The 22,984-nt window shown below is 41.2% G+C and overlaps 1 protein-coding gene across 1 annotated transcript in view; it reads left to right on the plus strand.

Moving 5' to 3' along the window:
* The window catches only part of b4galt2 (UDP-Gal:betaGlcNAc beta 1,4- galactosyltransferase, polypeptide 2), a 169,961-nt gene that overhangs the window by 125,051 nt on the left and 21,926 nt on the right, over positions 1 to 22,984 (plus strand). The window contains exons 4-5 of the mRNA XM_069685168.1: positions 3,000 to 3,187; positions 10,167 to 10,289. Of these exons, the coding sequence (XP_069541269.1) occupies positions 3,000 to 3,187; positions 10,167 to 10,289 (311 nt within the window). The remainder of the gene's footprint in view (positions 1 to 2,999; positions 3,188 to 10,166; positions 10,290 to 22,984) is intronic.

The raw sequence follows: 22,984 nt of genomic DNA on the forward strand, positions 1-22,984 counted from the left end.
GGTTCATTTTCCGGCTTGAGACTGTGGAAACTGAAGCTTTTCATCCAACTGGGATGAAGTCGTTTTTGTATGATATGAGGGATGAGGCTTCGCACTGGGACTGAGGCTCATTTACATAAACAAATGTAATCTTGTCATGTGGGGCCGCTCATATCTTAGAGATTTTGCATAAGTACTTAACAGAGCTACACTCTTCAGATTTGCATGAGACTACATCACAGTCATGATAAGTCAAAAAGCTTATTTCCAGTGTAAATACGGTGGATTTCTTTGTAGCTCACTGTAACTGTATGTCAGGAAAATTTACTTCCATGTAGTACAGTGAATAAAAGAATCTAACCCTGCACATGTAGTCCCTTTATAGATTAGATTTTATTTATATTATATATTATATATATATATATATATATATACATATACTTCAACAGACACAAACATGTTAATTACTTAATTTTGTGTTCTCACTAAAAGTAGGAATTCCTATATTTATATGTATCATAGGGTATGACTACTGAATGCTTGCATTACTAATTCATCTACCAATAATTTAGTAGTTCAATTAATAAGGTGAGTGTGGTTTGTCAAATATGAGAAAATAAAATGTAAGAAAATGTAGTTTGAACAACCAAAATATTCACTTTATGTTTACATTTTGTACCGTTTTGGCTTGTAAGCTGATTATTTCTTATTACCTACCTTCTATAAAGTTTTCAGGCAATGAAGTTATCAAATATTTGACTAATGAATTCAGACTTTTTCTATCCTCTGCTGCTTTTTCATTACAGCCCCCAACAGAGCTTCAGTTGTTGCGATGGCTGATGCTACAATGCATATAAAGATTGTGCTTGCTCAGGGACTTGAGGCCATTTGTACAAAAATAAATGGACCAGCATTCACTAAGTGAATAAAAGTGTTTCCTGAGGGGAAATCGTCTTGATGATTCAGCCTATTAATGCATCTTCCGGGTTCTGACAGCACAAAGGGCCTGCAGTTTTATCTCCCTCCTGAACAACTCATCTGTATTACTTATCCTCGTGTACTTGTCATGGAAAGTAGAATAAATTCAGAGAACATATGACGAGCATGGACTGCCAAAGTATCTGCCAGAGAGTGTCAGCTTGCACAGTAGCTTCACTTCTTGCTCGCTGACCTCTCCGCAGCTTGACAAGGACTTCGCTTTCACCGAGCCAAGCAGTTGTCTCTGCAGAGAGGGACAAACAGTACCTTGCACAGTGTTGAATTTCTAACAGTCATATGTATTAATCCCAGCTATCTTACACTGCTTTGCTGCTTGGCAAGAATGCATTTATCTTAGCCAAAAGTGTTGAAGCTGGGCCATGCAGAGACTAAACAACAGATACATTTCACTGCAGCAGCAGTGGGCTCTTACGGTCAACAAACAGATCAGTTCATACTGTAAGTAGAGATAAACACTGAACTCATTTACACTTGGTCACACCCAGCTTGAGCATGGATAGCTATTGGAAATATTTAAGCAATCTGGTAATAGAAGCCTATATGAAGTTACACTGAAATCACTGTGAAACTAGCTGTTGTTCTCGCAGTCTCAATAAAGCAACATTGAAATACAGAAAAAAGTATGCAAGTTTTTATAAGAGTGCTTGCAATGAAGAAAAGGGACCCTTAGAGTACTACAGTTATGTTCTACATGCTTAGATTACTCATGCATTATAAGTAGCATGTTGTTGGTGTCTTATGCAAAGTCTTAATCTGCAAAGTAGCTTGAAACTTAAGCTGTGATATAACCTATAACCTGTAAAACCTTTGAATGCAGCCCAAGAACACGAAGACTTATTTAAAAATGTAACATTTCTTTTGAAGTTTATCCTGATGAGAGACACTTGCATGTCAAAAGTGAAGCTAATTATGTTGCCAGTCTAATTATGTTTCATGCTAACTTTGCACTCCCTCTGCTGAAGTGATTTTGGAAACATAACTCTGGCAAGCAATGTCAGCCTCTTTACACTTTCTAAATAAGCTAGTTAAACAACTTCAAACGCTTGTCTCAGAGGCAAAAAATGTGCCCCCTGTGTTAGCTATTTTTGACAACCACAAAAGGATCTTCATACAGGGAAACTAGCTAGCTGTTTTGTTAGCTAGCTAGAAAGCTACCCATCCATCTACAGTAATAACAAACATTTCTCACGTTTTGTTTATAATACAGCATGATTCTGCGAACAGAGAAGCTGACAGTTGGTTTAAAAGTATTAATGGCTGTGTTAAAGTGAAACTACAATGTTTTTAATCATATTATAACTGTTGCAGATACCACTTCATCATGCTAACTCTGCACTTGCCCCGTTTGTTATAGTGTACATTCACAAATACAAATCTGGATCAAAATATTGAGGCAAACAGTAGCTTCTTAACTGTAACAGACAAATTCAAATTACATTAATACTTTCAAAAAAGCTTGTATGCGAGTCCAAACACAAGTAAACACAGAAAATTAGCCACATGAATTAGCTCTCTTTGCTAGCTGCACAGGGATGTAGCCTGTGTGTCAGCCTGTTTGGTTAGCCAGCTTCATTTGCAGTAATAATTAAGTCTATAACTTATCCTTTCATACACAGCCTGATTCTACTTAAATAGAGGTAAACAATAACCAAAAAATACTGGCAGATGTGTTTCACCGTTTCAGGCAAGTGATGTGTGCTTGAGGTCAATAAACACATCAGTACACCTTTGATGTGAGTCTGACCTCTTTTGGCTTGGTCTGACTCATTTCCTCTGTTTATGGTAACAGTGCCTTTAGCAGTTAAGCAGCTGGTTGCTTTATTCATAACTCACAGTTCCGGTACACTTTAAACCATGCCCCACATTATTAAATATACTGAAAGCAGCTTGTACCTAAGCAGTGTTGATTTTCTCTTTGTCATTCAGTGCCATTTAAATGTCCATGTTTTAGTCCACCTTTAACCTTAAAAATCCCATGTTGAGGTCACATCTTCTCAGTCATCTTGTGTTTTTTCTTGCAGTTGGGTGAGGACACTTTCAACCGTGCTAAGCTGTTGAATGTTGGCTACACGGAGGCGTTGAAGGACGGAGAGTACGACTGCTTCATCTTTAGCGACGTGGACCTGATCCCAATGGACGACCGCAACCTCTACCACTGCTACGACCAGCCGAGACACTTCGCTATCGCCATGGACAAGTTTGGATTCAGGTGAGGAGATATTTTTTAACATGACATGGGATTTAGTGGTTTAGAGTTTCTAATTGCACTTTCCTTTATGAGTCTCTATGCAGTTCAGCTTGTTTAAATACATTATGGATTAAAGTATTTGCGAGACTTTCATTTCTCATTTTTGTTTGAGTATATCTCAATACATCAGTGAGCCCACTTAATGGAATATTGTTTTAAGTCTATATGAACAAAGTCCCAGATTAAAGAGCTACTCCACAGGGAACTACACCTAAAGGATGTTTTTGAAGGTGGGTTTTTCATCTTCCTGTCTTTTCAAAGTTACACTGAATTTAAATATGTAGAATTCATTTATGCAATTGGTTGCAACACAAACATTTTCTGACAGGCCCTACAACCTTTGTTCTGATGGATAATTGACAGTATTTAGTTTGTCGAAATCTCTCTACTTTAAAATCCTTGTCTGCTGCTAAATTAGCATGAAAATGCACTGCGGTTCACCGCTGGTAGTTATTATATGATTATACTTCTGTCATCCCTAACAATAGCTTCTAAATTCAAAGCGTAACTAACAAGTCTAGACTACAGCTTGTGAAAAGACACAAATCAAATATCAAACTGAACCTGCAAGATCGACCTGTGTGAAGCAAGTTAATGGGAAACCTCCTCCAGTTACGTTTTCTGTAGAAAAAGGAGATGTACAAGTCACCAATTATTTTACTGTTTTTCATAATCTACATCATTGAGGCACTGACCGAGTTGGCCATCACTGCCTGTAAGTTCACTAATGAGAATCAGATAAACCTTGTTGTCCATCCCAAGGCTTGTAACACATGCTCACTCTACACAGAGTTAAACGATAATGAAAACACACACAAGACACAGAACAGTACTCTGCAAATTGATCATTTATGTAATTTTTAAGGCAGTGGCGAAGCTAATTCTTAGGATTAGTCTTTGTAAGGTGAGCATTTTTTTTGTGTTGATATGTTTTTAATATATTACTTATGGTTGCAATTTTCACATTTTCCCGACAGTGGTCGGATGAAACAGTTAATCGACTGATGCATCCCAATATGCATAGTAAAAACCATTAAAACACATACTGCAGATTAAACAAGACTAGGTCAAAACCTAGTATGTGGCTGACCGCATCAGGTTGGTACAAGAACTCTCCTTATGAGGCCGATGACAACGTGTTTGAAAGCAGGTGCGCGCTGCGGACGTAGGTGAGGACAGGGCACGAGCAGCGGAGGAGCAGCCCCGCCTACCCCCGAACAAAGAGCCGTACAGACAGAGAGTCGTGTCAGTGGAGGTCCAATGTGCTCCATGATCCGCCATTGCGATGTTGCAACTCTCTTTCTCTACAGCTGTGAAAGTAGCGTCACTCAGCCAGACACATACAGACCCGTGTGTAGGGCTGACCCCGGCAGTCAGCCATAAATATACACTTGCTTCACATTTTTCTGTTCTTGATGAAACTGGTTGAACTTTAAAAGTTGTTTCTGGATTTGACGAAACAAAAATCAGTCAGAAAGCAGAATGAGGAGGCATGTTTCTAACTTTCTTACCTAAACCACAACAAGAACATAAGACTTTTTGAGTGTCGAAAAACTATCAAAATATAATTATTAGAGAATACATTGAAAGAAACCTTATCCCAGAGGTGCACCTCACCTGGACAGCTGCAATGAGATGCCAGTTTAAAGATAAGAAATAAGGGACAATGGGCCTGAACCTGGACTGATCTATTCAGTTCTATTCCATGTTTAGTTCTATGTCTATTTTACTACCCCGCCCGCATGGAATGAGCTTAGTTGTGATCTGTTTGCAGATTTTTTTTGGCTTCTTGTAATACCTGCAAAGCCAATGTTTTGGACAGTGGCTGCAGCACTTCACAAAATAACACAACCACTTAAAATTGAGCTAAACTAATTGAAAACTGGTTTCTGCCAATACCCAAAGCTCAGGTATCGTACCAGTGTTGGATTGAAAAAATCAGATGAGTTCTTCCCTATGAATAATAACCATTAGTTTAGTTGGACTGGGCTGTATAATGTGCAAGCCTGTAAGTCCTATCTGGTCTTCTCAATATGCAGTGTAGCCAGAAAGACTCCAGAGTGTACAGCCAGCACTGAATGTTCGGGTCCAGTTTTATTTGTGTCCCTCTGCATTATGACACCACACCTGCCCTTAATTATCTAAAAGCACTGGAAGCATTGATTAATGGACTAAACATGGCCAGTGAATGTGACCTACCCATCCAAGAGCTGTCAGTCCACAAGATATATCCGACTGAAAACACCACAGGGGCTCCAGCAGGCCCCTGATATATAGTGCTCAATAAGCTAATGCTATCTGGCATTAAATACAGCAGCAGGTGGTGGGCAGGGTGGCTAACTTTTCTTAATAGCAGTTAATCAGTAAAGACTTTCAGCAGAGTTGCGATGAAGGAAAAGGGGATAAAAGTGGAGCCTGTTGGTTTGAGTGACTGGAAGGTCGCACAATTGATTGCAGTTAATTGCTGATGTAAAAATCAGATCTTTGAAGTAAATTGGTTCCCAAGGTCAAAGTGGTCTGAGTCAGCAACTTCTTTGAGTGTTTAAGAAAAGTGAGGAAGAAAGAAGGAAACAAAGAAAGGGCTAATAAAGAAATTTGATTTGGTCAACAAGTCGCTGAGAGGGGTAGAAGGGTGATTTTGTGTTTCAGCTGAGTCATGTTAGAAAGACAACCTCAGCTGCTCTGGAATATTAAAAAGCTGAAGATTGTTTTTCATAAATGGTGGAAATAATGTCGTAGAAAGTCCAGTGGGTAAGTGCTTTTCCATTACCTTAGCACCTCACAGACACCTAACAGCTCTCAGAGCAGAAAAGGTCACCTTTCACAACACGGCTCCTTCAATAACATCCTACAAACAGTCTCTAAAAGGAGCTTATGCAGTGTATTACATTATATCACTATTATATTTTACAGGCTTTGGTGGATATTTAGGGTTTTGTTCCCCAGATAGGAACAGTGTGAGAGTGCTTCAGCCCATTGCACATTATCTACAGAGAGCACATTTATGCGAGGACATGACCTAACCTGGCAACATAAGCGCGCTATTCGGTGGCTCTATAAGTGAGGCAACATTTACAAGCTTGAGAAAATTAAAAAGAGCTCATATGTGCAGTAATCAAAATAGTGTAGTGTAAAAATGAACCAATTTAAGTTGAGAGGGTGACCACAAGCCGATGTAAAAACTTTGCGAATATTATTTGGTGCCTGAAAAAGTATTTCTGTGTAACATTAGTTACTGTCTTTTTTGACATATTCCACTGCAAAGATTCCCAGTGAGTGATACATATATAACTGTTAAAGACAGCAGGATGAGATATTTTGTTTAAAACAACCATTAAGCATGTACAGGACAAAATCAGCAAAGAGATAAAAGGTACCGCTTCGTCCACAGGGGGCGCCAAAATCAACACAAACCCAAAGTTCCTCACAGGAGCTTTAATAGGTGCATGTGCTGTTAGCTAACAGTACCATCAACGCCCTTCCTCAAATTAAACACACTATATTTAAAATTATGGAGTTTCCTGAGTTTTAAAATGTTTGGGTTGATGTTTGTACAAATCTCAACACAAAAAATAAAAAATATCTTGATGTTTTTTGATATTGATATACAGAAGTTAACATATTTAACCTTTAAGTTAAATAAAACAACATTCTATAATGTTAATAAACAGTCAAAATACAGGGTGTGGTTTTATTAGAGTTGATTGACAGTGCTGGATTTTATAACCTAATTCCCGCCCAGTTCAAATCAACAACTCAAATACAGAATTGTTTTATGCGAAATTTGTTTCATCTTCAGCATAAAATGTTTGATGTCCGTATCATTCACTATATGTTGTAATTTGAGCTTTAATTACAGTATTTGACGAAGCTCATCAGGTGTCCAGCATGTGTGCTGCCTGAGACAGTACACTGTTATTTTTAGAAAATGAAATACCTTAATGTCAAAAGCAGAAGAAGCAAAACTAAGAGAAACATTCATCACCTGCAGCCAATGTTTATTCTCTGCCATACCTTTGATAGATAGAAGTGAACCATGTTGTCCCTAAGTTCACACTAATTTGTGTCATGACCATACTGTGTGTCAGTGTTTGAAAGTTAGCATTGATGATGAATGTCCCATTTTTCCAAAGAAAAAATGGATGATGTGAAATTTATGAAGATATATTCAATTAGAGTTTATATGTATATAAGGTCTTTAATTAAGCCAGTTTAATTTCTTGGAGAGCTACCCTCGCCACTGACCAAAAATCTGCAACTCACCAACTTTTTTCCCATCTGGACACACCGTCCCCAATTAACTGGACTTAAATCCAATGTGTCCCTTGAAAGTAGTCAGACCCCGGCATTCACACACTCACACGCGCTGGCAAACACACACTCCTCATGTTATTGCTGGGAGAACTTGTGCAGAAACATACGGTCTCATTAGTTTCTGCTTGTCATCTCTCAACAGCGAGCTGTCATACGTTTGACAGCACATATTGTACATACACACATGTACAAACACACACACACACACACAGAAACGCACATGCATCACCCTCTGGTTAGACTCGAGGCGCTTGTGATGGCACTTGCAGCTGACCTCTGTCACTGGTCTCGACACTTTTGAGGAAAAAAATAAAAAGACTCTCATCCCTTTTAAACACACACACACACACACACACACACACACACACACACACACACACACACACTAAGACGTTATACAAGGCTGTTATTTTTAGACAGGACACAGACCTCCCTCAATCATTTTATTGTGTTGTTCTTTCTGACGTCACTCTTTCTAAATCCACTTTAAAGGTATAATAAGTAGGATTGTCAACAACACATTCAAACTGGGCCCCTCCTCCTGGGCTCTTCGTCTCCAGAAGCTCACTCTCACTCTCTCGTGCGAGAACACGCCCACCCGGCCGAGTTAACACCGACAGCGCTAGCATGTTAACCGGCGGTTACTGTTGCGCTAGCGTGCTAACAGCCGGTTACCTTGCGCTAGCATGCTAACCGCCCGTTACCTTTTCGCTAGCATGCTAACCGCTGGTTAGCTTGTCCTACCCGGTATGAGGCAGCTACCGGTCCAACAGAAAAAAAGCCAACTCTATTAGTTTTACATCATTCATTCTCCGCTTTTTTCTCTTTCTCATGTGTTTATCTTGTGTTAAATGGGTAATTAGTGTTTAAATAAAAAATATTCGTCCTTAAAGACTCTGTAGCATTCAAGCCCTGTCAAGGTAAGGAGTAGCATTCAAGCCTTTGAAGGTAAGGAGGTAATAAGCAGCTAACGATTGCTGCTTAAAAGCACCAGAGTCCTTCAGCATGCAGCAGCACTAAAGCCCCTTTATGCACCAGGTCAATTAATGTGTCTTGAGTGGATAATATATGGAAATAGATCATCCACTTATTGTTAAAAGGCAACATGAATCATCCACTTAAAAACACATCTAAGATCAGCTACAGTTAAAAAAGATCTGATTGCATAAAACACTTCAGGATGTTATTCAAATGTAAATCCTGTCATCTCAACAAGCCTCGTATAAAGAACAAACTGCTCCTATAATGCATCACATAATGCGACGCTGCTGTTCATGATTCATTTTACATTAACCGGCACTGACGTTATCATCGAAGTGGAAAGCTATTACAGCTGTAGATAATTAAAAGAAATTATATTGGTTTTCTTTTGACAGACACTTTGATTGCGATGTGATTTTTTTCATTGATAGGAAGGAGATTTGTTGCATCATGGTTTTTACTTTTACTGAAAAAAACATGTTGATTTGTGACATATGTTTGGGTCTATTCAAAACAAACTGTTCTTACTTCTGGAGAACTGAATGTTTAGGCCAGGGCAAGTCTGCAGCACCACAGTAGTTAATTATGTGTGTGTTTCTCTTACAAGCATGTGTGGAGAAGCCGCTTGCATCAGATACAAGAGGGGCAGAGCGCGAGGGCAGACTGTTCAGCAATTAACCATTCATGGATGACAGATAAAAAAAAGGAAACATGATAGAACTGGGCGGCAAATGTACCTGGGCGGCCTGCCCCTGTGATAATACAGCAGCTAAATTTGTTTCAGTTCAGTGGCACAATAAGAAAAGTTTTTATATTCACTTTATTTTTATAGTTCAGTGTCTTTAGTGACACAGTAAGAACACTACACATTTTATTTTTATTTTATGGCACCTGCATTTTTAGCATGGTGACACGTTAATATATTAATAACAATATTTTGCACTTTATTTTCATGTGACGCGTAATGGTATCTTTCTACTCAGTGTGTTTAATGACACCGCAAGTCAAATATTGTTCTAATAAATTTGGAGTGGAAATTATTAATTTAATAGTTTTAACTCAATTTGCTGCTCCACTTTTACATTTTCTGTAAGTGATGTACAGTGGGGAGCCATGTATCGTGATATGTATCGTGAGTTCTTTGCCAATACCCAGCCCTAGTGTCTATGTCAAATTCTTAATGCCTATACCATCCTGTAACTTTTAAAAACAAATGTGATGCAATGATAAAATCTTTGTTGCCAATACCAGGGTTATTGTCGCTGTTGTTTTGTTTGTCTTTAGCGTAGCAAATTGTTGTTAAAAGTGATTTTACACTACACCCCTTGAATGCTGCTCTGTCTGCAGGAAGAGGACAGTGGACAACTTATTTTTGTTTGTGCCATAAAGAAATGCAGCAAATTATCTCTGAGGTTTAATTCTTTGACATGGAAGATAAAGTGCAGCAGAGCAGAGAGTTGAGGCTGCTGATTTACTGTCTTTTAATGTTGTTTTTGTTTAGGGCAAATCTAGTTTATGTTGTAATGGTATGCTAATTTAAAATCATTTGTAACATTTCCCCGACTGCCTTCTTTGTAACTTCTCCCTGCTGTCACCTTGTCTCCTTCACTTATGTAACCATGTTGTCCTCCTTCCTGTCCTGCAGGCTGCCGTACGCAGGATACTTCGGGGGAGTTTCAGGCCTCAGTAAAAAACAGTTCCTGAAGATCAACGGCTTCCCCAACGAGTACTGGGGCTGGGGAGGGGAGGACGACGACATCTACAACAGGTAATAAATCAGCTGGTTCATGGAATTTTCCATGGAATAAGTGAAGTAAGCTATTTAAGTAAAATTTTAAACTTTGTCAAACGTGTTAAAATAAGCGTTTCGTAACGAGTACAGAATCAGTAATACAGCATCCGTCAGGGATATTGTTGTTAGCCTGTTTGGAAGAAAATACCACCGACCACCGACTGCAACACATCACACAGTCCCACACATTCATGCACGCACAAATATGCACATAATTTCAGCCTCTACTGCAGACTGTTGCAGTAAAAAGTGGTGAAATCCAGTCCCTGAGCTGAAAGTGGCTCTGAAGTTCCTCACTGAGTTGGGTGATTTATTGTAATGATTCAGAGAAGGAGAATGATTAGCAAATAAATTAACCTTTTGAAGCACTTCAGTCAGAGTTTAATGACTCGCTCAAGTTCACCAATAATATTCCCGTGAGTGTGAGATGAAGGCAAATCTGTGGGGAAGAATATTAGTTTGACAGGAGGACAGAAACATGACTTAATGCTGCTGGAATACGTTGAACCTCTTAAAGGGACATTACTTTAGTTTATGGTTGATTCAGACAAGTGTTTGGACTGGAAACTGTTAAATTACTTGTAGAACTGATGATCTGACTATTAAACAAATGATTTAGCATGGAATTAATGAAACTACATTTTAAAAAGCACCTTTATCACAGCTGACATTTTTCATATATTTAGGCAATATCACACTGATGTTCTGAATATCAGCACTGCTGTGATTCGGTCGTAGGCACAAAGACAGTGCTGATATTCAGATCATCAGTGTGATATTGCTTTTATACAACCATTATAATAGTTGTTAAAACAACAGATTACTTTTAGCTCCACCATAATTACTTTATTTACTTATTTATTACATAAGAATTGGGTTAAAATAATTGATCGTTGCATTTCCCAAGCCCGGCCCTAGTATTTAGTTTGTTTAAAAAAAATGTGTCCGGCCTGAATCAATCAACCAATCAGAATTAGCTTTCCACGTAACTAGCCAATCACAGCGACTCTGTACAAACTAGCGTAAAATGTGACTGCAAAAAAACTGCAAAATGTGCATGCATGTTTGGTGTAGCGGAGTAATACAGAGAGGCGGAAGGTTTTTTACATTGGAGTGTTCATGTCGCTTACTGCCACTTTAACTGAAACTGCACTTTTGTTGCCAAGCAACCCAAACATTCTGTACTCTGTGTCTACAGGTTACCACAGATCAGCTGTTTTTTATCATGTACATTTATCTGTATCATACAACCAGTGAAGTAAGAGTCTGTTTTGTGATTCAGAGGCACAAGCTTGATTAATGTAGACACACACAGTCTGAACACCTGACTGAGGCGGAGTGATACACAGAGTGAAAAGTCCCAGTGATATTGTTCTCTTATCAGCACTCATGGATTGCCTCTTGTCCAGTCAGATTACTTGGTTGGAACAAACTGCTGTATATTTTCCTCTAACTGCGCTGTTAGCTCCTGATCAGACAGAGCGTGTCTTAGCAGCTGGGGGCGGCCTCGCCTTTTTTCCGCTCTGTGTGCCTTGGGTTTTTGAGGAAACGCTCTGAGCGCCTCGAGTTTAAAAAACTTCAACTCAAAGCAGAAAAGCACCCGGCATCATTGCCGTTTTTTCTCATTGTCCAAGTGGATGATTGTAGAGGCAGGCCTTCTGTCAGTTTACAATATAAAGGTTAGGTTAATGACAGCTAATGATTCGGTGGTTGCCCTAACAACAGAAAATAAAAAGGCGCAGCGAGCTGCTCTTTTTTTTAACCGCAGGCTTCAACAGAAAAGGCAGTGTGGTGCCTCGTTGTCTGATCGGGGCCTTACACTTTTTCCTTCAGTATTTCATGAACAAACTGGACAAACAGTCTTGCTTTCTACAGCTGAAATAAACATTTAAGGTGGCGTTCATCATCATAATTGAAGAAAATGTCAGTCGCTGTGACAAATCAGCTTCCAGAAGAAATTGTATTTCATCCACTTTTGCATTCAGGGCTCGAGTCCACTAATTCTAAACACACACAGCAGGCCGAGACAGACCTCCATCTTCATCCTTTGTGTTTGTGTTTTTCTTCCTCTCTCTCTGTCACTCTCACACTGTGAAGCCTTTCTTTCCTTTCTCAGAGTAATAGCATCGCAAAAAAACCAGAGCACTTTTTTCAAAATTGGTCTTTTTGAGAATAGACTGTGTCGGTCAGCACAGAGTTCACAAGATTACAGTTGTTTGTCAGAGTCGGGCACGACATGATAAAAGAGATCCATGTGTAGTTTACTGAATAGCCACGCTGTGTGTTTGTGAGCGGATGTGTGTTTCTGTGTGTGTGTTTGTGCACAATTATGTGCCCAAGGATGACAGATAGAGTTCAACCTTTAGCTTTTTTATTGGATCATAGCTGCAGCCGGCCATTAGATGCTGAAGATTTCCCTCGGGATATTTCCTGCACTCCAACTGAAGGTACTTCAGCTTCTCTGAGATGTGAAGTGACGTGCAGGAAGATCATTAGAATGCTAGTTTTTAAAGAAGTTTAATCGTTCAGACAATTGAAATTTACCACAACAACCTCAACTGAACATAAACAATTTCCTTTCATGCAGAATGTAAACTAAATCATAGACAGTGATGATATTTCCTGCACAGCTGACACACTTGGATATCATTTCCTCCTTTGTAGGGTTTTGTGTTACTTTACCTGAACAGTGCACTCAGAGGCAAATGTTACAGGAAATTGACAAATTGAATCTCCTTTAATTGACTAAGCTTGTCGGGGTCAGTTTAATTAATGCGATCAGTGAGGCATCCTGGTGGCATTTAGGCTTAAGATGCCGTCCATGTACCTGCTACAGTGCAGTGTGTCCCTGGATCGTGTACATCCTTTAACTCTCTTTCCTAATTATTTTTTTCTGAACGTATGCCAGAGGTTTTTAAACTGTCATAAACAGATTAATTGTGATTTATACTTTTCGACGATATCATTATGTCCAGTGTACTTTAATCCTTTATACCCCAGCACGAGCACTCAGGTCCTCTGAGCAGTCCCTGCGGCTCGCCCCTTGGGCTCAGTGGAAACTGTGGGTTGACTGTCCCTCTTCAGTTGTGGGCTCCTCATATCAGAAATGCCAACTCAATTAATCAAATCAAAGCACAGCTCATATCCCACCTCTTTTCTTTGGCCTTCAAATTGAGTTTGTTTCTGATCATGGATCAACATCATGCGTCATGCCCTTTTACTGTCTGTAACGCACTTTGGTCAGCTCGTGTTTTAAATGTGCTGTACAAAAAAAATTGACATTGATTTGTGAATGTTTCAAGCGAATGAACATCCTTAACTGTGATGAAAAAGGATGCCCATCATAACTCCAAAGCTTGCCTGAGAATCATCCCGTCATGAACTCTTCTCCAGAATCAAAGTCGTCCACAGAGTAAACAGCGGCCTCTAATAGCTAATTCAGCATGCTTCTATGATTGTGCCAATGTGGCAAAATGTTAACAAATAAAGGCAGAAAAATCAATAAACGTAAACAGTACTGTTCACACTAATAGCACCATGGGATCTGTGCTTCCAACACACCATCATCCCTGAAATAGAAAGATGCACTTTTCCCAAATTTGTCAGATTTGGGACCCACAATGTGTCCGCCTTTGAAGTCCCTTTTTTTGCGATACAACAATTGACATATGATCTGTTACTTAGTAAATATAGTGTAATTTACAGTAACAGAGCAGCAATATCAATATTAAGCTCGCTAACTAGGGGTGCCGGTTTAGCTAAGCGGTTAAATCGGCGGCCAATACAGAGGCCACAGTCCTCGATGCGGTGGCCCTGGGGACAGATCCCGCCCTCGGCCCCCTGCCACATGTCATCCCCACTCTCCTCCCCTGTTTCCAACACTATCCACTGTCTAAAAAGTAATCTTAAAACAAAAAGGAAAGTTTGCTAACTAAAGCTAGCAGACTTTGGCTGTCATAATCTACTATTCATAAAGGTCCAATAAGGCTGCAGCTGCAAATTCCCTGAGTGGATTATATTGAGCAGTGTCTGCATTTTATATCCTATAGATTCATCTTTTCATTAGTGAGAGGAAGAAGTTATTGTTTCTTCTTTCAAGGATACATACAGTAGCTTCAATAGACCATAGTGCACCGCAACCAAATTGCACATTTTCTTTTTTTCTTCTTTTCTTCTTTGTTGTTTACAACTTCAATCAGTCTGAATATAAATATATTTTTAAAATAAACTTGGCTGAAACAAGCAAAAACAGCTGAGTATGATGGTTTTGTCTTGCTGTTCTCTGAGGCTCACACCCCCTCCCGCCATCCACCATCGCATGTCGGAGCTGGCGTGTTTTTAAGCCTGTCACGGAGCCATCGAAGGGGAAATGCCCTTGAAAACACACATGTGGTGCTGTTGGAAAGAAGACGGTGTGTGTGGAAAGAGCAAGCAAAGTCTCCTACTCACTTCTCTCAAGTAAAATTTAGCTGTTTAAATTTTGTGGATTTTTTGGTCCCGATCTAAATGCAGAGATGATAATGAGTATTAGATGGATTGCCATTAAGATTTGGCTCAGATATTCACAGTGCTCAGAGAATGAGTTATAATTATGTCTTTATAATGATCTGAATATAAATGCAGAATCTGTAGGCGAGGGACAAGATTCTTGTTGTCAAAAGTGTTCTGCTTTCCGTTTGCAGTCTGAGAATTGTCCTATTTTGTTTCAGCAGCTTTGGTTGTGTACAGGAAAACAGTGTGTTAGGAGAGCAAAACAGGCGTAACGAATTGGCCTTGATGCAGTCCCGGACCCAGTTGACTATCATCTGACTTATACCCCTGTCCCGCCGAAATTAGCGCGTTGACGCAGGTGTTTCAGACCCGGGAAGACCTGCTTATAGATGCAGATTGTTTCTTTTCCCATTGCCTGTGGAGTATACGCCTTTCAGTCTTTTTTCTGCTGCGTCACCGCCTGGCGTCACAAAAGTGTCAGAACCAGGCTTAGTTAACAGTGAAGATGTTACGGTGGTTAGGACTTTCTTGTATCTGTAACTCATTCAGTCTGTTTATCAAACTCGGCACCGACAAATCTGGAACGATGTTCGAGCGCTGCTGGGACGGAGACGGGCGGAATTTAGTAGCTGAGATAACAAGGAGTGGCAGAAGTTACAGACGGAGCATCGCGCAGGAAAGGGGTAGAAGATAAGCGTGTCGACACAGGTTTTGTGTTCCCATTAATGCCAATCGGAGCCGAGGCGATAATTACCCGTGTCTACTGCAGAGTCATTTGACCCAGGTCTGAATGCCGATTGTAACCTTCCCATTAAGCAAAAACCAGTGGGAAAGCGGCTAAAGACGGAGCATTATATTAAACTTATTATATTAAACTTTAACGTGAGCGCAGAAAATCAATTTTTAGACGTCATTATAAACTCCAACCCCATTCTTGAGTCACAGGTTGCTAGCTGGACTTTAAACAATCAGGAAATCTTGTTCTAGATATCCTTTAACTCTTATCTGAATAAACACTGGCTGCAGTGGAAGCCCCCTCAAAAATGATTGGATTGGAAGATTGGAAATAACTTGATAATTACCTTACTTTTCATCTAACACCATCAGCAGGTCAGATTAAAGCAGCTGTTAAAGATAGAAACTGTCACTGTGAGCAGGTTAGCATGTTTGCGTTAGCGTGTAGCTCAAAGCAACAGTGTGCAGAACATAAAGGGACCTTAGCCGGTTCTCTTTGCCGCATTTTCCCTTAATGGATCAAGAAAAGCGTATTATTTGTTCCTTTTTGACATTGAAGCATCATTTGTACCATCTGATGCCTAAATAGCTCTAAAGGTAGCTGTAGTGTAGTGGGGGAGAAAAGAGCCTCCAGCTCAGTGAGCTAACAGAGTCGCTGGCTGGCTCTCTCAGTACTCAGTAAAGCGACTGAAGGAGAAGAGTGCAGGGATGGAGAGATAAAAGAACAGCGGTATAGATCAGAGCGTGTGATGTTTTTTTCTCTGTCGTTAGAAGGTCCCAGAGTTCACAGGTTTGAACCCTGCCAACAGCCGACGTGTCAATCAGCGTGCTGTCCAGTCGAAGTGTCCTTGAATGCGACACCGACCCTCCATCTGCTCGCTCCGTTAAGACCGACTAAATGACTAAACTGCTCTTCACTCCAGCACTCCTCCCTCCATCTAACTCCCCACGTCTCCCTTCTTATCTGCCTCTCTCGCTTCCCTGCAGCCCTTTTCCTTTTTATGCTGGTTTTGATGCCACAGACCGTGGCACAGCCGCTGCCTGAAAAGGGTCCTGCTAGTGTAATGCCGGCCCGGGGGAACGAGCTGTCTCTGCCGCTCAGTGTAGCCCGAGCCTATGGCGGGGAGGACACATGCCACTTACACAACTGCCACTGCCACTTGCCCCCTCCAAACCCCTGTCTAAAAAAGTCGGTGGGTATTACTGAGAGAGGAGGGTTTCTTCTCACCCTCAAAGGAAAAGGCAGCAGTAGCCTCGGGCGCAGAGTGTACCTGTCTCGGGGGCTTCCATGCCAGACCGGCCCCTCGCTGCTCCCCTGCTTTCTTCCTCGCCCTCTTCCCCTTCCATGGAAACCCCCCAGCCGTGAGTTTCTACAGAGCCTGAGCCAGCGTCACATACACATGCTGCCACCGCAGAGCAAGGACAGCACGTGTTTCTGTGAAGGACCACAATGGATATTCCGGGTTTAGTTCAGATCTTTGCTTCTTTTTCATTGATGCTGTCGCTCGCCTTGATGCGTCCTTGGGCTCTTTTTTGTCTTTGTTTCAGATATTTTCTTCCTTTTTTCCCTCTTTTGTAACTCTTTTCATCTCATTTCCAACTGTAGAGTTTTTTTAAGGCTTCAAAAGGGCTATATGAGGCCATATTCAAACAGAGAAATGCAAGAAACACTGAAAGCTCGGGATCGGAGGATCAATACTGAGTGTCAGTGCGAGCATCAGTAAAAAAAAGATCCATGTTCTTGGCACACAAATATTCTTCAAGTGCACTCTTTATCTGCTGCTGTTGTGTGCATACACACCTCATTATCTCATTATCGGCTTTATCAAAACAGCTTTTAAATGAATTTAAAATGAAGTAAAAAGATGTTTGACACTCACTCAGCAGTGATAAAATGCACTCAAGAGTCTTTTATGATGCTCTTAAACCATGAAAGTACATCAGCCGATATAAAAAAAAATAGTGATAATAGTGATCCTGGCAGGGCGTGGTTTAGCTCAGTGGTTAAAGCACACGGGCGTATAGACGCGCAATCCTCGGTGCAGTGGCGACGGGTTCGACTCTGTCCCTCGGCCATATCATTCATTCATTCAGTTATCATCGTAGCTGCAGGGCAAATGTTGTAGTAATCGCGATGACGGCCCGCCGGCAGGTCGTAGAGTGGTAACGGGTTTTAACGTAGTATAAGGAAACTATGTTACCAACAGTAACTTATGTTAGCTGCTATGCTAAAACCACATTCAACAGGCTATCACGCTCGGTAGGCCTACACAGTAAAGCAACATAACCTCAGACGAAGGAGGTAAAACTAGACTCCTGTGCTCGTTTGTGCAGCCAGCAACAGAGCAACTGCCACGCTTTGCCCGTACCTTCGCCATGTTTATTTTACCGGAGCAGCGTTTGCAAGAGGAATAAAAAAAGAAGTTTCAGGGGGCAGACCAAACATTTATCTGGGGTGGGGTCACCAACCTGGAGGAGGTGTTATTGCCCTTCATGACGTCATGTAGGGAAAAGCTGCAATCGGGCTGTTTCAGCACACATTTTCTGAATAGTGGAGCAAGCAAGAAAGGAGAGGATAGACTTTTCTAATTTCGGGGGGGGTTTGTAGACGGGCAGGGGGCGCATATTATTGTTAGAAAACCATTCCAAAGTGAATATTGCATAATATGGGACCTTTAAGCCTTCAGAATCATCGAGGTTTCCCTCATTTGCGACGATGGCGAGATACAGAACAGTAACACAATTAAAACCAAAAACACAATACTCAGTAAAAACAACTGCAAGCTGAGGTGAAGTGGTTTGAGACCATCGCCTTCATTTGTCCGTAATAGAGGTCGATCCTGAGAGTGTTGTAAATAATTCCACGTTTGGAGCACAAAAACTAAAGGCGGATTTTCAAGGTTGAGAGTAAACACGAGGGACTTTAAGCATAAGACGGTCAGTAGAGCGAGTTTGGTAGCTTCTGGTGGTCCAGTTCAGCATGTATGATATGTAGGGCAGGGAATGTCCAATAAGGGACGCCTCAGCGTTCGAGAAGACCAATCAGCTTTGTTATACAGAACACAGAGTCTAAACTGAGACGAGGGATTTGTGAGTGGAAGCAGCAGCGTGTCTGTAGACTATATCACCATAATCTAGGACTGAAAAAAAGACTGATTCAATTATAACTTTTCTACAGTTAATCTGGAAGTGGGATCTGTTTCTGTACAGAAACCCACGTTTTTGTTTAAGTTTGCTGATAGAGTTTTCAATATGGTGTTTAAATGTAAATGATTCACCCAGCCTGATACCAAGATATTCACATACTGGGACTCTTTTCACTGATGCTACCACTCCTGCATTCCCTGCATGTCATCCCCACTCTCTCTTCCCCCATTTCCGCCTCCATCCACTGTCCTTTGAATAAATGCAAAAAGCCCAAAAACGTATCCTGAAAAAAGAAAGTGATTCTGGCTCTTAACTTACCGCATAACAGCCACATTTCCTACTTTCCAAAAGTGACTTGACCCCTAATTGGCCCCTCTTGGCAGATGTGACAATGTAGTATTCTGCCACAACACTACAAGTACCTTTAAGAGTCGACGTCCTAAAGTGCGTGTTATTATCACAAATGGTACTATCTTGCCTCTCTTTATAACAGCAGGCTCCAGTGTGGCCTTTCCGAACTGCTACCGACCGTTTTGCCTTTAAAGTAGCAGGGATACAGATTATGTTTCTGGATGCTCCATCATTCATGGTTCTCTGTTTGATCCTCAAATGTTGAACTGTTTTGAACCTTATGCAGCTTGTACTCCAGGGCAAAAAAATCGCTTGTAGCCTTGAGATAAACGTGGTTCAAAAGCATTTATTCATTTCAGCAACACATCTTTTTATAAACAGGATGTAATGGCAGATTTGTTTTTTACTTATGGCATCAAAAGTCAATTATTTTATTTAGGGTTTAAGGACCAAATCAGCAGGTTTGTCACACCTGGCCAGTCACACTCTCTTGTCAGATTCAACCATTTAATTGAAGCAAGCAGGGATTGAGTTATAGCCGTCATTTAAAGGGCCAGTTCACCAGTTTTCAACCTCATTCCTATCATGCTATTATGGGGAGCTAATGCTATAATGGTAGGGAAAACAAGCAATTTTGCTCTGTGTCTTTGGAGGACGCTATCTGCTTCTCCAGTGGGCCCTGGAAAACCTCCAGAAAACCAGATGACGTGTTTTACGCCGTCTGGCGACAATCTAGTACGCCCACCTTCGATGTCACGTCTCGTTCAAAACCGTCAGATTTGAAATGTAGACGGCGGACCTGAAGATTTTTTAGACGATCCACCGGTATATTCTCGACGTATTTCGGATTCTGTACCGTTCTGAGCCATCGCCTGCTATTACTTCAGAGTCCCTCGCTGGGCCGCTCTTTTCAGAAGGAGGGGCGCAATGCATGCTGGGTGTTGTAGGAATGTAAAATGGGCGAAACCACGAGCTGTTTGTTCAACTTTCTCCACAGCTATGGCGCCAATTTCAAATATTATTGCTTCTATTGATTACAGAGAACACCAGCTTTGACTGACAGTGGCTTTTTCCAGGGGAGAATTTCTCCTTTAAGTCTCTTTTTTCATAACATGCTCCCTGCACAAATAAAAACAATCCATGAGGCTTGACATAGAGAGGGGAGAAGATAGAGAGCACACTTTCCATGTGATACGTTAAATACGACAGTCACAGAACAGAAGTGCCACAGTGGAGAGCACCTCTTTGATATTGGTTAGAATTGATGCTAAGGTGTAGACGATGGAGAGCAGCAGCAGTACATTCAAGTGTTTGAACACTAGCATCGTGTACTTCATGTGCTTAAAGACAGATGTTATTGATTATCAAAATTCCAGGACCACTGAGGAAAAACCGAGGAGTTATTATTGATGCAACGCCACCAAAATAACCCTCCATCCTCTCAGGAATCCCTCATTCATTCGATGCTCTCTACATCCATGTCAGACTCTAACAACGTGTCCACGCCTTGTAAAAGCTTTCCACCTCCTCCAGTTGATTGGAAACGCAGCGGACAGCATCTTGGACCCAAGAGATTGAAAATTTCATCATATCACTGCGATGCTCAGACGTCTCCACCGGCTCCACCTGTAGTTTACAGTATTGATTTTAAGATTTTGCTCCCGGTCCGTAAAGGATGAGTTGGTCTGGCTCCAGAATATGTTTCTGACATGCTTTCAGTTTGTCAAACCAGCAGATCCCTCAGGTCACATGACGGACAGATTGGCTTATTTCAGCTCATTTTATTTTAGTGGTGTGGAAATGTTTGTGTATGCATGTCGTCTGCCTGCGCCTGAGCGGGGGGTCAGTGGGTCTCTGACAAGCTGATTAACACCTAGAACCCTGTGTGGTAACTTACAAATAACTTGTGTACATTTAGGTACGTTGATGTGTGTATTTTAAAGCTGCATTTGGTCTGTGAGAGCTCCATATGTGCCACTGAGGAATAAGACCACAGATTGGACTCTCTTTGGACCCTTAAAATTCAACTGCAGCTGCACTGTATGTAACTTATCCAGTGATCCAAAATGTGTTCTTCTATTGCGTGTGACCTTACCTGTAAGGGCTTGATCGTTCTCGGGTTTCAAAACTGGATACACACAGCTCTCTCTTTACTTCTTGTGCCCCCTCTGTGTCAAAGTGTACCAGAGGGCACAATAACAAGGGATGCACTGATAGAAACAGGGTGGGGTAGTTGGTAAGAAAACAAGAAGCAAGTGCAGGGAGCGGAGTGGGAGAAATGAAGCATCGAGCAGAAGGTATACGGTCGGACAGAACAGCCACAGTCAGCAGCTGCTGATGCAGGAAATCCACGTGCAAGGAAGCAGCAAAGCAGAAACCAAACGTCATCTTATTCACCGTTTATTTGCAGAAAATATGAGCCGGCCTTTCTATCCACAATCTTTTGTATTAAAGGGCCAGTTCGTCAATTTTCCACCTTAGTCCTATCATGCTATTATGGGGAGCTAATGCCATTATAGTAGGATAAAAAAGCTATTTCACTCTGTGCCTTTGGAGGACGCTATCCGCTTCTCCAACAGGCCCTGGAAAACCTCCGCCAGACTATGTAAAACACGTCATCTGGTGGAGGCCAGGGAGCTTGATAAAGTACACTTCCTCAATCTAGGACGCCCGCCTCCGATGTCATGTCTCGTTCAAAATCGTCAGGTTTGAAATGTAGACTGCAGACCTGAAGACTTTTTGGACGATCCAGAGTTATATTCTCATCGTATTTCAGCAGCGAAACGGTAGTATTTCACTCCAGCGTCTCTCGCTGGGCCGTTCCTTTCAGAGGGAGGGGCACAATGCATGCTGGGTGTTGTAGGAATGTAGAATGGGCGAAACCACGAGCTGTTTGTACAACTTTCTCCACAGCTATGGCGCCAATTTCAAATATTATTGCTTCTATCGATTGCAGAGCGGCTTTTTCCAGGGGAGAATTTGTCCTTTAAGGATTGTTTTCAGGATTAACTCTTTTCAGGAACAGAATAAACTAGGTAGGAAAATTCATGTTTTACGCTACAAGCTACTGCTCTAAGACGGTACGACATATCCTCCTCAAATTTGGATCAGTAGGGACCTAAGCCCTTGATTAAGGTGTGGGGAAAAATCTGTGACTGTGACAAAAAAAAAGTCACCAAAATCCTTCGCCATAAAAATTCAAGCTGCTATAACTCAGCTGTACATCATCATATCTGTGCAGGCGTGGGTTCTCTCCGGGTACTCCGGCTTCACAGTCCAGAAACGGGCTTGTTGAGTTAATTGGTGACTGTAAATTGCCTGATATTGAGTGTGAAAGGTTGTCTGTCTCTGGGTGTCAGCCCTGTGATTCACTGACGATCAGTCCAGCCCCCTGCAACCCTGAACAGGATAAGCAGTATAGATAATGGATGGATGGACTTAGGTAGGTAACATATATAGAAACTAATGAACATTAAACAAAGGTGAGTCTGTACAGGAGGATTAGAGCTGATTTGTAAAGGTGTACAAGCATAATAACTGATAAAAATAGTCCAGAAAACACTGAATTAGGTCATACCCTCCTACTTTATTAAACACAGTATATTAGCCATACAGGGATCTGATTTTCTTTCTCAGCTATCAGATTGGCTGATTTGAAGGTCATACTTTATCCACCTTACATCCTGGTTAGCTCTTGTCTCCAAAAACGTCAGCTTTTCAGACATAAGATGATTTAATTTCAGTCCTTTTAATGAGCTTTTGTCCTTAACAGCCCTGTTAAAAAGCAGTGTCTTACAATATGAAAACGACTATTGGAAGGTTTTCCCTCAAGCAGCACCCAGATGTGTTCCTGCTGAGATGAAACTGTTTCTGTCTCCTGTTTGCACCCACACACCTTCATACTGTTCTATTACTTTCCCTCTGCTGTGTATCTCCCAGCCCCGCCA

Source organism: Semicossyphus pulcher, unplaced genomic scaffold (genome assembly GCF_022749685.1).
Source record: "Semicossyphus pulcher isolate SPU_LCO1_2020_fin unplaced genomic scaffold, fSemPul1.0.p SCAF_7, whole genome shotgun sequence".
Classification (NCBI taxonomy): Eukaryota; Metazoa; Chordata; class Actinopteri; order Labriformes; family Labridae; genus Semicossyphus; species Semicossyphus pulcher.